The following is a 15,875-nucleotide window of genomic DNA, read 5'->3' as shown; positions in this document are numbered from 1 at the left end:
TTTTAGGAGGTAACTTGATTAGTCCCGGTAATGATTTAACCAATAGAATGCAATTATTTATCGTATTCTTTATGAAGTCATTTAAGAGCACTGATCATGTCTTTCCTGCCTTGCTTAAAGTGCTTTTGTGGAAATAGGAGCACAATCCAGGGAATACAAGGAAGTCCAAAAATATTAGCCATAACTGCTGTCTAAGGCATGAGGGAGGTGGCTAGCCAGATTGTGGAGATTGGGAACGTTTTGTTCAAATTAAAGAACTGCAAATTGTCACTTTGAGCGAAGTAGTTAATTTGTGTACCTAGGTGCTTGGAACAGTGCCTGGTGCATCATAAACACAATTTATTAGTTGCTGCTACTACTATGAGTAGTAATAGTAATTATTACAATTTTCAGAGGTAGGACTAGTGTAGAGTGTCTTTAATCAGAAATCTTGTATCAGTGTGTGTGAAAAGCTCATATTCCTCAATTTAGAAGATACAGTGGAATTTTCCTTCAGGGAGCCTAATTCTCAGAAATAGCCTCTGTCCTGGTTGGAAAATGGTCTGCTTTGTTGCTGGGTGTTGCCAGGGTGGAGGAGTGCTCTCCTTCCAGAGCCCAGGGAGGGGCCTGCACCATCGGGAATTACATGAAGTAACCATTGGTTCCACGCGAAGGGAGACTGGAGTATTGTAACGAAACTTTGTGTGCTTGGTTTAGATTTAAGGCCTACAGGCTTCGGCTTCTTTAGGGAACTGTCTGGTGATCAGACACAAACAAGGTGACCCCAGGCCATGGAAAGGGACTGCTCTAGGTCCTCTTTCTCAAGACATGCTCCTTTTGCCCGTGCCAACCCACCTGTGTTCCCTGCCACATCTCCGTTTTCATTCATTTTTCAAGGTTGACCTTCCCACGGTTAACGCTACTAACCTTTTATTGATAGTAAAGGGTTCTTAACAGTGCCTGAGGGGAGTTCCCTCGTGGTCCAGTGGTTGGGATTCGGCGCTCTCGTGGCCCGAGTTCAATCCCTGGTCGGAGAACTGAGATCCCACAAGCCACGTGGTGCAGCCAAAAAAAAACCCCCCCAAAACAGTGCCTGAATCATCACTCACCACAATCTGTGCTTTATCTGTTTTTTTTTTTTAATGAATTTATTTTTATTTATTTTGGGCTGCGTTGGGTCTTCGTTGCTGTGCGTGGGGCTTGCTACTCTTCGTTGCGGTGTGCTGGCTTCTCATTGCGGTGGCTTCTCTTGTTGCGGAGCATGGGCTCTAGGTGTGCAGGCTCAGTAGTTGTGGCGCACGGGCTTAGTTGCTCTGTGGCATGTGGGATCTTCCCAGACCACGGCTCAAACCCGTGTCCCCCTGCATTGGCAGGTGGATTCTTAACCACTGAGCCACCGGGGAAGTCCCTGTGCTTTATCTGTTTTGTCTTAATTTTGCAACACAGTATTCCCCCCATTTTACAGATGAGTTAATCGAGTCACAAAGAAGCTAAGTGAAATGTGACGCAGGCTGCCTGGCTCTCTTGCTGGGAGTCGTAATCCCCTAGGGTGTCTAGCTTCTTCCTTATTAACCTTTCAGTCTTTGCTGTGTCCCCTCATGCATTAGCCTTGTCTTCTCAAGTCGATTCTGACTCTTCAGAGCACCTTGCCTTATCCTTGTTTGTGTGTGTGTATTTCCCCCAGACCCCAGCATTCAAAATATACCCAAGGACTAGCATTCCAGTTGGGGTGGGGGCAGGAGTGGGTACCCTGACTGGACCGCCTGCTGTGATTGGTTGCACATTGCCCAGCTGAGGGTTTTCCCCGTGTGAATGCTCTCCTGGGCCAGCGCATCGTGTTAGACTCCGTCCTTTCTTAATGTTGGCAAATGATTCCCAGCTTCACAAGCAGCAGCCTGGCTGCTTCTTCACCAGGGCCAGGGAAAACTTTTTCAGGAACAAGTTGGTATTGGCGGAGCAGACCCAGGCAAACCCCAGTGTCTCGTCCTTTGTCCTGGATCACCCACTCTCTCTAGGCCACACACAGTGCTCAGTGCTGCTCCCATCCCCCAGGTCCCACCTGGAGAAAAACCAGCCCCGCCCTTTGCCCTTTGTCCCAGTTCCTTAAGGCTATTGCTGACCACAGATCTGATAAATTAGGGTTTATCAGAATCCCTCCTGGTGACATATTTACATTTAAAAGGAGATAATTCCTTTACTGCTCTGAAAGCAGAGTAGGCGAAGGAGGAGGTTCGTAAATAACAGGCCCCGTGAGAGGCATGGGTGTAGGAAGGACTCCAGGTCTGGGTAAAAATCCTGGGTTCAAATCCTGACTCCACCCCTCACTGGCTGTGACCAAGGCAGCTTCTCCAAGCCAGTTTCTTGTCTGTAAATAGCACAGCGCCTGCGCAGTGAGCATTAGCACTCTGGCCAGTTGTAGCCCCTCAGTAAGTGTTCCTTTAACAACCGAACTGGTATGTCTGCCCGCTGTTGTCAAATTAAGAACATAATTGTTTCTGTTTCTTCTTCAGTTGTACAGTGTTCTCAGCTTGGGATTTTTTAGAAACGTTTATTTATTGTGAAATATGGCTTATATACAGAAAAGTGCGCAAAACACATTTGTACCATTTAGCAAACAGTTATAAAAGTGTCACGCATGTAACCACTACCCTGGTCAAGAAAGACAAATACTGCTTTAAAGTGGTGAACACTTTGTAACAGTGGTTCTCACCTGGGGGCCATTTTGCCCCCAGGGGACGTTGAAACATTTTCCGTTGTGGTATCTGGGGAAGTGCTTCTGGTATCTAGTAGGAAAGGAATGCCACTAAACATAAACAACCCACCATAGCAAAGAATTATCCAGCCCCCAAAGTCAGCAGTGCCCAGGCTGAGAAACCCTGCTGTAACACAAGCTGATTAGCCACTATGGGGCAAACACCCGGTTTAGAAACACAGTGCTTCAGCAGGAGGTGAACTTTTAGGAAAAGATTTGGCTGCTCAAGAAACCTGTTTGGGTCAAGAATTAGATTTATATGACACATTGTTAGTAATGTCATCCCGCTCAACTAATTGTTCTCCAGGAAAAAAAAAAAAAGGCCAGCCAGAATTTCAGATGAAGGATCTGAAGTTAATAGACCTTGCTAACAGCATCAGTCAGTTGTATTCTTTCATTGTTGCCAAATGCTTTTAATCTCCTCTGTCACTTTGCACCAATCTTGGGAATCAAATACTGTACAAGTCAGAAGAAGCCAGATGTGTTCCATTTTACTATTAATTAAATTGTGAATTAATTCAATACTGTCCTCTTCCCAACAACTTGTCCCAACCCCTTTGGTCTTGTGACTCTCTGTCTTTAATTTATTGCAGGATTTAGTCGTTCGTATTGTTTTTATTCTTGGCAACCTGACAGCGAAAAATAACCAGGCTCGTGAGCAGTTTTCCAAAGAGAAAGGGAGCATCCCAACTCTGCTGTCTTTATTCCATACGTTCTACACACTGGATCTGCATTCCCAGAAGCCCCTGGGGGAAGGAGAAGAGAGGCCCAAGGCGCCAAGGCCGGCCCAGGCGGAGGACGTGCTCATCAAGCTGACCCGCGTGCTCGCCAACCTGGCCATCCACCCGAGCGTGGGCCCAGCCATCGCCGCCCACCCGCGCATCGTGGGCCTGCTCCTCGCCATGCTGGGTAAGGAGCGAGGCCGCCTGGCGGCAAGGGCGTTGCCGGGAGATGGACCGGGGCTCGGGTGCCATGGGGGCTTTAGCAGTACAGTCGGCTCGCTTTAACAGGCCTTGTCAGCTGTGAAGGAAAATTCATTCCTTTTCTGTTCAGAACTGCCTCAAAAGTCATCCAGATTTTTTTTAAAAAAAGAAAAAAAGGAAAAAAATAGTAATACAAATTATTACTAAAACTCACTGAACTGTACAACTTAAAAGGGTGAATTTTATGGTATGAATTATATCACAATTTTTTTTGAAAGCATACCAATCAAATTGTAAAAAATTGGCCAAACTAATCACAGAGTTTAAAATCTTAAATTTTCCCTGGGATAGTCCACACGATTAAAGTTTATTTATCTTTTTATTTTTTCAGCTTTTTACATTATCAGTAATTATAGCCCCTAGTCATTCAGGTCCCATTCCCCCGCCCACCCCACATTAGTCAGTTGGAGCTGCCATAACAAAATGCTGCAGACTGGGTGGCTTAAGCAACACAAGTTTATTTCTCACAGCTCTGGAGGCTGGAAATCCAAGATCAAAGTGCCCGCTGACTCTGTTCTGGGGAGAGCCCTCTTCCTGGCTTGCAGGTGGCTGCATTCTCACTAAGTCTTCCTGTGGCTTTTCTTCAGTGTGTGCATGTGCACATGGTAAAGAGAATGATCTTTCTCTTCTTATAAGACCACCCTATCAGATATGGACACCACCCTTATGACCTCATTTAACTTTACCTCCTAAAATCCCTGTCTCCAAAAATAATCACATTAGGGGGTCAGCGCTTCAACGTATGAATTTGGGGGAAGGGACACAATTCAATCAATAGTATTCTACCCCTGGTCCCCAAAATTCATGTCTTTCTCACATGCAAAATACATTCATTCCATCCCAACAGCCCCCCAAATTTTAACTCATTCCAACATCAACTCTAAAGTCTAAGGTCCAAAATCTCATTTAAATATCATCTAAATCAGATAGATATGATACATCCTGAGGAACAATTCCTTTCCTGCTTGAACCTGTGAAACCAGACAAGTTATATGCAAGATACAATGGTGGGACAGGCACAGGATAGACATTCCCATTCCAGAAGAGAGAAATAGGAAAAAAAAAGAAAGTGTGATGGGTCCCAAGCAAGTCCCAAACCTAGTAAGGCGAATTCCATCAGAACTTTTTTTTTTTAAAACAAATTTATTTATTTTACTTATTTATTTTTGGCTGCATTGGGTCTTCGTTGCTGCGTGTGGGTTTTCTCTAGTTGCGGCGAGCAGGGGCTACTCTTCGTTGCAGTGCGGGGGCTACTCTTTGTTGCGGTGCGTGGGCTTCTCATTGCGGTGGCTTCTCTTGTGAAGCCGGGCTCTAGGGGCGTGGACTTCAGTAGTTGTGGCACGCGAGCTCAGTAGTTGTGGCTCGCGGGCTCTAGAGCGCAGGCTCAGTAGTTGTGGCGCACGGGCTTAGCTGCTCCGCAGCATGTGGGATCTTCCCGGGCCAGGGCTCGAACCCGTGTCCCCTGCATTGGCAGGCGGATTCTTAACCACTGCACCACCAGGGAAGCCCCCATCACATCTTAAGGCTTGAGAGTAATCCTCTTTGGTTAGATGCTTTGCCTTGCAGACCTGCTGGGGCAGTGGCCCTTCCTCCACAGCTCTGTCAGTTAGGCCACCAGGGCTCTGCAGGGCGGTCTTGCCCTCAAGGTTTTGGGGTGAAGGCCAGTGTGGCCTGTTGAAACTGAGGCAGTGGCCCTGGTGATCTCTGAATCACCACTGGGGTCATTCTCTTCTCTACTAGAAGAATAGTGCATATTCACAGCCAAATAGCTGTACACTCTGTCCTGTCAAATCCAAGGAGTCTGACAGCCTTCCTTCGTTTGGTCCTGTCTCAGCTCCTTCAGTTCAAATTGGCAGTGTTTCTGCTCACATAATCCTGTAAACTCTTTACTGAGTGATAGGCCAACCACACCCTTGGTGTTCTCTCCAGCACATACTTTCTTCTTTCTTGCAATATGGACAGGCTGAGAATTTTCCAAATCTTCAAGTTCTAGTTCCTTTTGCTTAACAACTCCTTCTTCAGTTCATCCCTCTCTTCTTATATGTTACTGTAAGCAGTCAGGAAGAGCCAAGCCTCTCCTTAAACACTTTGCTTGGAATTCTCAGCTAAATACCCAGTATCATTGCTCGCAAACTAGACCTTCCACAGAACACTAGAACACAAACAATTCAGCCAAATTCTTTGCCTCTTTATAACAAGGATCACCTTTCCTGCAGTTTCCAAGGAACTGTTCCTCCTTTCCATCTGAGACTTTGTCAGAGTGGCCTTTAATGTCCATCTTTCTAACAGCATTGTATTCATGATTATTTCTGTGTTCTCTAAGAAGATGGAAGCTTTCTCTCCAGCTCTCTCTTGTCTTTGAGCCTTTGCCAGAATCACCCTGTTGACAAAAAATTAATCAGTAGTGCGCTTCTCTGGTGGTGCAGTGGTTAAGAATCCTCCTGCCAATGCAGGGGACACGGGTTCAAGCCCTGGTCCGGGAGGATCCCACATGCCGCGGAGCAGCTAAGCCCATGCGCCACAACTACTGAGCCTGCGCTCTAGAGCCCGCGAGCCACAACTAGTGAGCCTGTGTGCCACAACTACTGAGCCCGTGTGTCACAATTACTGAAGCCTGTGCGCCTAGAGCCCTTGCTCCGCAACAAGAGAAGCCACCGCAATGAGAAGCCCACTCACTGTAACAAAGAGTAGCCCCCGCTCACCGCAACTAGAGAAAGCCCGCGTGCAGCAACGAAGACTCAACGCAGCCAAAAATGATAAATAAATAAATAAATAAATTTATATTGAAAAAAATCAGTGGATCAAAGAAAGAACTGGAAAATTTTATTCGAGCCAAATTTGAGGATTATAACCCAGGAAGAGCATCTCAGAAAGCTCTGAGAACTGTTCCACTGGTTAGAAATCAAGGCACAGTTACATAAGTTATTTTGAGACAGAGGGCTGTACATCAAATGACGTGTTATTGACAGTTTACATAATCCAGATCTAAGCATCATCCTGGTGGGTCATGTGACCCCTTACGAGATCAAGAAGGAATGTTATCTTTTAAGGAGGGAGTCGTCTTGATGCTAGGAGAATGTTGCTCTTTATGGTTGAACAGGTATTCCTACCGATGGGAGAGGTTTGGTCGATGCATAAGGCAGATACACAAAGCACAGTGTGGGGAGAGAGGAGGCCAAAGAGCAGAGAAGAAGTTCTATGTTTAAATTTTTCTTGTCTTGCCGTAAAATATGAATTTTATTTCACAACCTTTAACATCCGTATTTCTTGTATACATCTCAGAACTCCTCCAGCCTCTACCCATTACCCAGTTCCAAAGCCGCCTCCATACTTTTAGGTATTTGTTACAGTAGCACCTCACTGCTAGGCACCCAAACCTGTCTCAGTCTGTTTAGGGTGCCACAACAAAATAGCATAGGCTGGGTGGCTCAAACAACAGACATTTTCTCACACTTCTGGAGGCTGAAAGTCTGAGATCAGGGTGCCGGCGTGGTTGGTTCTGGTGAGGCCTCTCTTCCTGGCCTATAGATGGCTGCCTTCTCTCTCTCTTCCTCTTCTTCTAATGCCACCAATCCTATTGGATAAGGACTCCACCCTTAGGATCTCATCTAACCCTAATTACCTCCTAACAGCCCTACCTCCAAATACAGGCACATTAGAGGTGAGGGCTTCAACATACAAATTTGGGAGGGGCACAGTTCAGTCCATAGCAACCCCCCTTCCACTTTTTAGGCCTTGTCATTTCCCATGGGCACCTCTGCCTACCAGTGTGCAAGGAAATTGACTGCCATCTAGAGTGATCTACTTCGCCACTACTTACTAGACTCTGAAAGATTGTGTTGTTGTGGAAGAAGCATTCATGCCTGAAGAAAATGATGTTTTGGGGTAATCTTTGAACTTTGCCCCTTTGCTACTCATTTATTGAGTCTTCACTGCATAATCAGTCCTATGCTGTATGTTAAAAGAGGTTTGTCGTAGTTTGCTCAGGATGCCATAACAAAATACCACAGACTGGGTAGCTTAAACAATAGAAATCTATTTCTCACAGTCTGTAGGCTGGAATTCCAAGGTCAAGGTGCCAGCAGGGTTGGTGTCTGGTGAGAATCCTCTTTCTGGCTTGTATATGGCCACCTTCTTGCTGTGTCCTCACATGGTGGAGAGAGAGCTCTGGTGTCTCCTCCTTTTCTTACAAGGGCACCAGCCCTGTCGGATGAGGGCCCCACCTTTACAACCTCATTTAACTTTTATCACCTCACAGGCCCTATGTCCAAATATAGTCACATTGCGGAGTAGGGCTTCAACATATGAATTTGGAGGGGAACACAAGCGCTCAGGCCAGCACAACGTTTAAAAAAGTATAGGTTGGTATCTGCTTTCAAGGAACTCAGGGTGCATGGTGGAGGAATATCAGGTGTATAGACAAGAAGCTTATGAAAAGTGCCAGCAGCAAGGGGTACACAGAACATGAAAGCTGAGAGGACAGAGCCGCAGAGCCCAGCTTTTGGTGCGTGGGAGTGAAAGTGACCGTGCTTTCCCTTGTTGTGGAGCTGTGTAATTTATTTTTATTTTATTTATTTATTTAATTTTTTAATAAACTTATTTATTTATTTATTTTTGGCTGTGTTGGGCCCTCGTTGCTGTGCGCGGGCCCTCTCCAGTTGCGGCGAGCGGGGGCTACCCCTCGCCGCGGTGTGTGGGCCTCTCATCGTCGTGGCCTCTCCCGCTGCGGAGCACGGGCCCCAGGCGCGCAGGCCCCAGCAGCCATGGCATGTGGGCCCAGCAGTTGTGGCCCGCGGGCCCCAGAGCTCAGGCTCAGCAGTTGTGGAGCACGGGCCTAGCTGCTCCGCGGCATGTGGGACCCTCCCGGGTCAGGGCTCGAACCCGTGTCCCCAGCGTTGGCAGGCAGACTCCCAACCACTGCGCCACCAGGGAAGCCCTATTTTATTTATTTTTTAACTGGGGTATAATTGGCCAAAAACATTATGTTAGTTCCAGGTACACAACATAGTGATTTGCTATTTCTATACATTACAAAATGATCACCATCAGAGCCGCGCAGTTTAAGAAGCATGTTCACATCTGTTACCTCACAGCAGCTGTGTGAGAGTAGGTTGTTGTTATTTTAGCCATTTCACAGAGGAGGAAACAGGCTTAGTGAGATAAAGTGACTTTTAGAGGTCACAAAGTTAGTAAGTGACAGGGTTACTCTGCACGTTGCTGATCCTTTTTTTTGTTTGTTTTTTTAAAAATGTTTATTTATTTATTTGGCTCTGCGGGGTCTTAGTTGAGGCACGCAAGATCTTTGTTGCTGCACGTGGGATCTTAGTTCCCTGACTAGGGATCAAGCCCAGTCCCCCTGCATTGGGAGCTCCGACTCTTAGCCACTGGACCACCAGGGAAGTCCCTACATGTTGCTGGTCTTAAGGAAGGATTATTAAATTCTGACTGAGGTCTTTCCTTGTGACTTATCACTTCCACATGATAACTCAAAAACCTACACATTTAGTGTGGGACTCTCTTCCAAGCTGCTGACTGCACATTAAACCGTCTGTGCAAACCTACATCGAGCTGTTCCAGAAATTCAGTTTCTCTAACAACCTCAAAACTTTCAGCACCTGGACCATACTATCTCCCTGTCTTCTGATGATCCTTCTGCATCTGGAGGATCAGTTCTTCTCCACCCAGAAGTCAGGGATCCAGCTGCCTCAGAGTCAGCTATGGGGCTCATTAAAATACCCTTTCCAGTTTCTGGTCTTACCCAGAAAAAGGCTTTACCTGCAGGACGGTTTTAGGGTCTTGATTATGCATTTCAACTACTCCCCTGCCCCCAGGTGATTCTTCTGCCCCTTAAATGTTGAAACCCACTGCTCAGAGAATCACCTTTAGCCTCTCTGGCTAGTGAGGCGCTGCCACGTGGCTGAAACCCACCCGGTGAGTTCTCATCGGCTGGCAGGCCAAATCGCTTCACCTGACTGTAGCTACCTGGGGAGAGCCTGAGGACCTGACCTTAGACACCTGGACACATCGCTGTGGATAGTCAAGTTAAGGAATAAAGCTCTGCATGATTCATTTTCCTGCAATTATTAATATCCACATGTGAAGTGAGAAAATTCCTGGTCTTATATGTATTTTCTGAGCTTAGAAATTACATTTCTACCTATGAACTAAAGGTACAATGGATAATTTGTGTTTGACTTCTAGGAAACTGAAGCTTTGGAGGCAGAAGAAAGGCTGAGAAGCAGATTTGGCCAGAGCTGAAAGGGTTAACCAGGGGGGCCTGGCTAGAGTCCTTAGGAGGCTAGGGCCTGTCCCCTCTGTTCCTCCATCACCAAGTCCTCTGGGAGGGTAGGTGCTCTGTCTTGGTCACTGGGGGATTCCCATGTGAGGTCTCTCCAGTGCACCCTCTTGAGGTTACTGTCACTCGGGAATAGCCTACTTTCTTTCTTTTGCTCTAAAGCGATCAGTGAAACTCAAATCTGGTACTTCGCAAACTTCTTTTGTGTATAGAATCATGCAGGGAGCTTATGAAAGACACAGATTCTTCACCCTACCCTCAGAGGTTGTGACTGATCAAGTGAGGTGTGGAGCCCAGGAGTCTGTGTTTTTTAAAGCTCCCTGGCTGGTCCTGATGTGGGTGGTGGAAGGTCTCACTTGAGAATGCTTCAGTCTCTGCATGTTAGAGCTCAGTGCCATCTGAGGTTAAGCCCAAGTGAAGAAACCCTTCTCTCTAGCCTGCCATGCTGGGCAGTTGTTTGGGCAGGCAGTGGGATCCCTTGTCTGTTTTATCTCCTGAACGATTTGACCTGCCACGAAAAGCTTTAGTGGGGTGAAGTCACCCCGACAGAGGATCATACGCCTCCACCCTCCTCCCCTTGGCAGCTCAGCTGCAGGGATGAACGTCCTGAGCCCTACGAGGCCCCCCTAAACTGGTCTCTGCTGGTTCCTATCTGGAGTCTCTGCATCAGTGCAGAAGGGCGATCAGATCCTGGGAGAGGGAGCTGGTCTTCAGAGCGCCTGCCTCCCTTAGCCAGCCTGGTAGTGGCTTTGGAAAGCAGGCCAGGGCCGGCTTGACTCTGACCTGCTCACTTGCCTGAGGGCAAGGCAGCTGTTGCCCTGTTAGTCCCCAGTGCTCGCTTAGTCCTCACTCCTCCCAGCCTGACGGCTTTGCTGCACTGCACCCTCCCCCCAGGCACGTGGGAAAGGCATCCCTTGGGACCTGGTCCTCCACCTCTCCCCAGCCCTACTCCCCTCACAGAGGAGTTGCTTGTACCCCAGGACTCCCCTCCAGAGGCCAGTCTCATTGCAGAGGGTCTTTTAAAATCAAAAATATTTCTAGTAAGGACCAGCCTCCTCAGCAAGTGCCCAGATGCAGCGATTTGCTGCCTTAGTGGAATCCCCAAATTCCAGATTCTCTTATATTCATGAGTCAGCTACAGAGGGCTGTGTGGGTGTCTCATGCTCTTTGAAGGCAAATTATTGCCTCAACTGGCTCTAATAGGCACTCAGCAAGATGCTGTGGAAAGAGCAGGATGGTGGAGTCAGGCAGACCTGGGTTCACATGTCTGCTCTATGAAATCAGGCAAGGTATTTAACTTCTCTAAGCCTCAATGTTCTCATCTGGGAGGAGAAAATGGGATATTAGGAGGCTGCTATGGACTAAACTGTGTCCCTCAAATTCATGTGTTGAAGCGCTAACCCACAGTGTGATGGGAAAAAATTAGGTTTAGATGAGGACACAGAGAGAAAGCAGCCATCTGCAAGCCAGGAAGAGCCCTCACCAGAACCCAACCGTACTGGCTCCCTGATCTTGGACTTTTCGCCTCCAGAGCTGTTAAATAATTTCCTGTTGTTTAAGCCACTCAGTTTACGGCATTCTGTTACGGCAGCCTGAGCTGACTGAGGCAGGTGCACCTTTAGAGTATTAATTATTGTGGGTTTAAATGTAAGTGCATTTAAAGCGTTATTAATAAATAACTTCTGTGGGGTTAAATGCATGGAAAGTGCTTGGTGCTATTCATGATAGATGCCTAGTAGCTGTGAATGTCTCTCCTCTTGCCCCAGATGCCAGACGTTATTCCTGCTCCCAAACGTGAGGTCCTACAGGGGGGTGGTGACACATAAGAGCTACATTCCTTTTTCTGGGCAAACTAATAAATTCTCCTACCAAGGCAAGAGAAAAAAACAGATCCCTAGACACTGCCCAAGATCTTTTGTCATCAGTCCAGGGATGGAGGGAACCAAGGATGAGACTTCGTCTTTGCTAAGTTTTAGACATTCACTCAAGCCATTCCCCGTGAGCCATCATTCTGGATAGCCCTCCTGTTCATTAACAGATGTTTATTTAGCACCCACAGTGTGCCACGTGCTTTTATAAGCCCTTTACAAGTATTAACACATTTAAACTTTGTAACAAATCTGTAATGTAGGTGCAGTTATTATCCCACTTTGCAGACGAGGAAACTGAGGCCCAAGGAGGTTAAATGACTTGAACAAGGTCACACAGCCAGCAGGCAGAAGATCAGAATTCCAGCTCCAGAGTCCCAGCGAAGCAAGCGAGGATACTTTTGGGGGTCCTATGTCCCTACTTTTACCTTGCCTCCCTCAAAAACACCTGGGATCTTTTTACAGATCTCCTAGAAACCTGAGGCCACTAGGGTATTTCCTTGCTGTAGAATCCATACTGAAGTTCAAGATAATTCTGTTCTTTATTCCCTTCCCCTGTATTTAAACTAACAAACCAGGCAATTAGGGCCTCATTTATTCTTTCTTTCTCCAGGTATTCATTGAGTGTCTACCAGGTACTGGACCCATGCTGGCTGCTGTGGGTGGAGGAACCACTGGCTGAAGGGCCAGTGTGTGTTTTCTGTAGCCAAATGCCTGAATTTCCCTTTGAATAGAGTAAGCTGTAAAAAGGTCATTCTCTTTAATGAAAAGAAGGCCAAAAGGAGAGAGAATTAAATCAGAGAATGTAAGAGCTAGCACAGTCCTCCTGCTCAGCTCACAGCCTCCCTCTTATGCCTGAGGAACTTTGGTTTCATACAAGAGATAAAAGGCCCTTCCTTACTCATAAAAAAGAATGAAATTTTGCCATTCGCAGCAACACGGAGGGACCTAGAGGGTATTATACTAAGTGAAATAAGTCAGACAGAGAAAGTCATACTGTAATGATTTCACTTATATGTGGAATCTAAAAAAAGAAAACAAACAAATGAAGACAACAAAACAGAAATAGACTCATAGAGATAGAGAACTAACTAGTTGTTACCAGTAGGCAGAGGGAAGGGGGAGAGGCAAGATGGGGTAGGGGATTGAGGTACAAGCTACTGTGTATAAAATAGATAAGCAACGAGGATATATCGTACAGCGCAGGGAGTATAGCCAATATTTTATAATAACTTTAAATGGAGTATAATTTGTAAAAATATGGAATCACTGTGTTCTATACCTGAGGTAATATTGTTTATCAACTATATTTCAATTTTTAAAAAAAAGAGGTACAAGGCACTTCTTAACCAATAAAACCCAGTGGGCAAATCAGGGCCCAAGACATGCATGGGCACTGGGGTTATTCCCCCCCAGGCTGGGGAAGGGCTTCCCAGGCAGGCGGTGACCGACGGCTGGGTGGAGAGGGAAGTGAATGTACTCCAGGCATGGGGCAGGGCAGGGGGTGGGGTGGAGGGGGCGTGTGCAGGGTCAGAGGTGAGAGGCAGAGGCTGCTATATATCGAGTTTAGTATAACCAGACTCCTGGCGTTTTCCTCTGACTCCCAGACCCATATGTCCAACTGCCTTACCTAATCTCATCAACTGTGGGTACTTGAGAAGCACCTCAAGATGTCTAACTCATGGCCTTTCCTCCACCTGGCCCTTCTTCCCATTAATTCAGAGTATGGGATTACCGTCCATCCAATTGTGTAATCCAGAAACCCAGAGCTCATTCTGAGTGATTCCTCTCCCTCATCCCCCAATCCAGTCTTCACCACATACTGTCCGTTTTCCTCCCTAAATAGTTTTCCAGCCTGGCCTCCCTGTTCCATCTCCGCCGTCACCCCAGCCTCAGCTTTGTTATTTGCCATCTGGAACACCACAGGAGGTTCCTGACGGGCATCCCTGCATCTGCCCTTCTCTGCACTGTGGTCTCAGTCGCCAGGAGATGAGTCTGGAGGCTGAGGGGAAGGCAGGGACAAAATAACTAAGGGTCTTATGTGCTCAGCTAAAGGGTTCATTCATTCATTCATTCTTGCATTCAGCAACCACTTATTTTTTTTTACAACAATGAAGTTTATTATTATTATTATTTTGCTTCAAAAATTTATCATCTAGGCTTTATTCTGATCCACCCCAAGACACTGAAATGCTACAGTTTTCTGTTTTGTTAGTCGATATTTCCAGGGGGAATTCCAGAGGGAATGATTTCTTTTCTTTTTTAAATTTTTTATTGGAGTATAGTTAATTTACAATATTGTGTTTATATATATGCACACATCCACTCTTTTTTAGGTTCCTTTCCCATGTAGGTCATTACAGAGTATTGAGTAGAGTTCCCTGTGCTGTACAGTAGGTTCTCATTAGTTATCTATCGAGCACCGCTCTGTGCGGACACTGTTCCGATGCTGGGAATGCAGTGATGGATAAAACAAGTCCCAAGTCTTGTGGAGCTTACACCTTAGAGCTGGAAGACAGGCATTAAACACATAACAGGTCACATGTGTTACAGAGAAGAGGGGGAGGGGAAAGTGAGTAACAGTGCTATTTTATATAGGGTGGCTGAGGAAAGTATGTCCAATAAGGTGACAGCTAAGCAACAGCCCAAAGGACATGAGGAGTGAGCCAGGATAACTGGAGGAAGGAATATTGCAGACAGGGAGACTAGCAGTGCAGAGGTTCTTGGGCAGGATCAGGCTGACATGCTCAAAAAGAGCAAGAAGACTGGTGAGGTTGGCGTGGGGATGGGGGGAGCTGGGGGCTGGAGCAGCAAATGAGGCCGGGGAGGTAAGGACTGGGGCAGCTGGGTCAGGCCTGTGGGCCGGATGAGATGAGTGGTGATATCTGAGTGACTTTTAAAGGACCACCATGTTGAGGACAGGCTCAGAGAGGCAAAGGCAGAAGAAGAGAAGCCAGTGAGGAGGTGAAAGATGGACTAGGTGGTAGCAGAGGAGCTGAGAGGCGATCAGACGGCGTGTTTCGAAGGCAGCGTTGATAGGAGTTATAGATGGATTATGACCTGAGGGCCATTCTTTCGGGAAGGGGGCAGGTCTGGGGAACAGACTTCCAGGGTGGGGGGCCCGGGGGAGCTCTGGGTCAGGGCAAACAAGCTCTGCTCACTGGTGTTGGCACCTTTGTACACAGGAACTAGATCAGCCCGACTTTTCCAGACCCTTGGCTGGAGGGACTGAGCTTAGAGTGTTCCAAACCCTGGCCCAGAGTGGTCCGCTGCCTTTGGCGCATTTCCCTGCAGGAAGAGTCATGGGAAGTAAAGCAGCAAACGGCAAGGGCAAACACTGCCCTCCTATACAGCTCTTGCCCGGGACAACGGCTTGTCCCTGCCACTCCTGGGGCTGCAGTGAGTCTTTGACACCCTTGTCCTCACTTTATTTCAGAATCTAAGTCCATTGATGATTGTGAGGAGCTGGTGATCAATACTACGGCGACGATCAACAACTTATCTTACTACCAAGTGAAGAATTCCATAATTCAAGACAAAAAGCTATATATTGCTGAATGTAAGGCTCAGAGTTGGGTTTGGGTAGATGCATGTTCATTTAAGGTTTTGACTTTACTAACTAAACACAGAACTGGAGGCATTTATATTTTCTGATTTCTGGTACTACTATCTAAGAGCCTGATTTAATTCTAAGAAAGTTGAATACGGGGACACATTAGTTTCTTAGTTCCGGCTAAAGCCCCCTATAGTTGGAATTTTATTATCATTTTAAAAATTAAAATTATCAGTATTTAGCATGATATTGGTTTCTAATAGCCTTTAAATTGAAACTTAAATTCACTTATTTTATTTCTCTGGTCGCAAAACCCAGTGCTCTTAAAGCTCCTTGTGAGTCACAACATGGATGGAATCCTGGAGGCTGTACGTGTTTTTGGAAATCTCTCCCAGGATCATGACATCTGTGATTTCATTGTGCAGAGAAATGGTGAGTTAATGAC

General features: G+C 46.6%; 1 protein-coding gene across 3 annotated transcripts in view; it reads left to right on the top strand.

Moving 5' to 3' along the window:
• The window catches only part of ARMC2 (armadillo repeat containing 2), a 286,480-nt gene that overhangs the window by 168,650 nt on the left and 101,955 nt on the right, over positions 1-15,875 (top strand). For all 3 annotated transcript variants that reach the window (XM_082404735.1, XM_082404737.1, XM_082404736.1), the window contains 3 exons: positions 3,325-3,640; positions 15,314-15,436; positions 15,749-15,862. In XM_082404735.1, the coding sequence (XP_082260861.1) occupies positions 3,325-3,640; positions 15,314-15,436; positions 15,749-15,862 (553 nt within the window). The remainder of the gene's footprint in view (positions 1-3,324; positions 3,641-15,313; positions 15,437-15,748; positions 15,863-15,875) is intronic.

Source organism: Balaenoptera borealis (assembly GCF_965194805.1).
Source record: "Balaenoptera borealis genome assembly, chromosome: 9".
In the NCBI taxonomy this organism is placed as follows: domain Eukaryota; kingdom Metazoa; phylum Chordata; class Mammalia; order Artiodactyla; family Balaenopteridae; genus Balaenoptera; species Balaenoptera borealis.
Note: the sequence above shows the minus strand (reverse complement) of the source record. Positions and strands in the feature narration are given on the sequence as shown.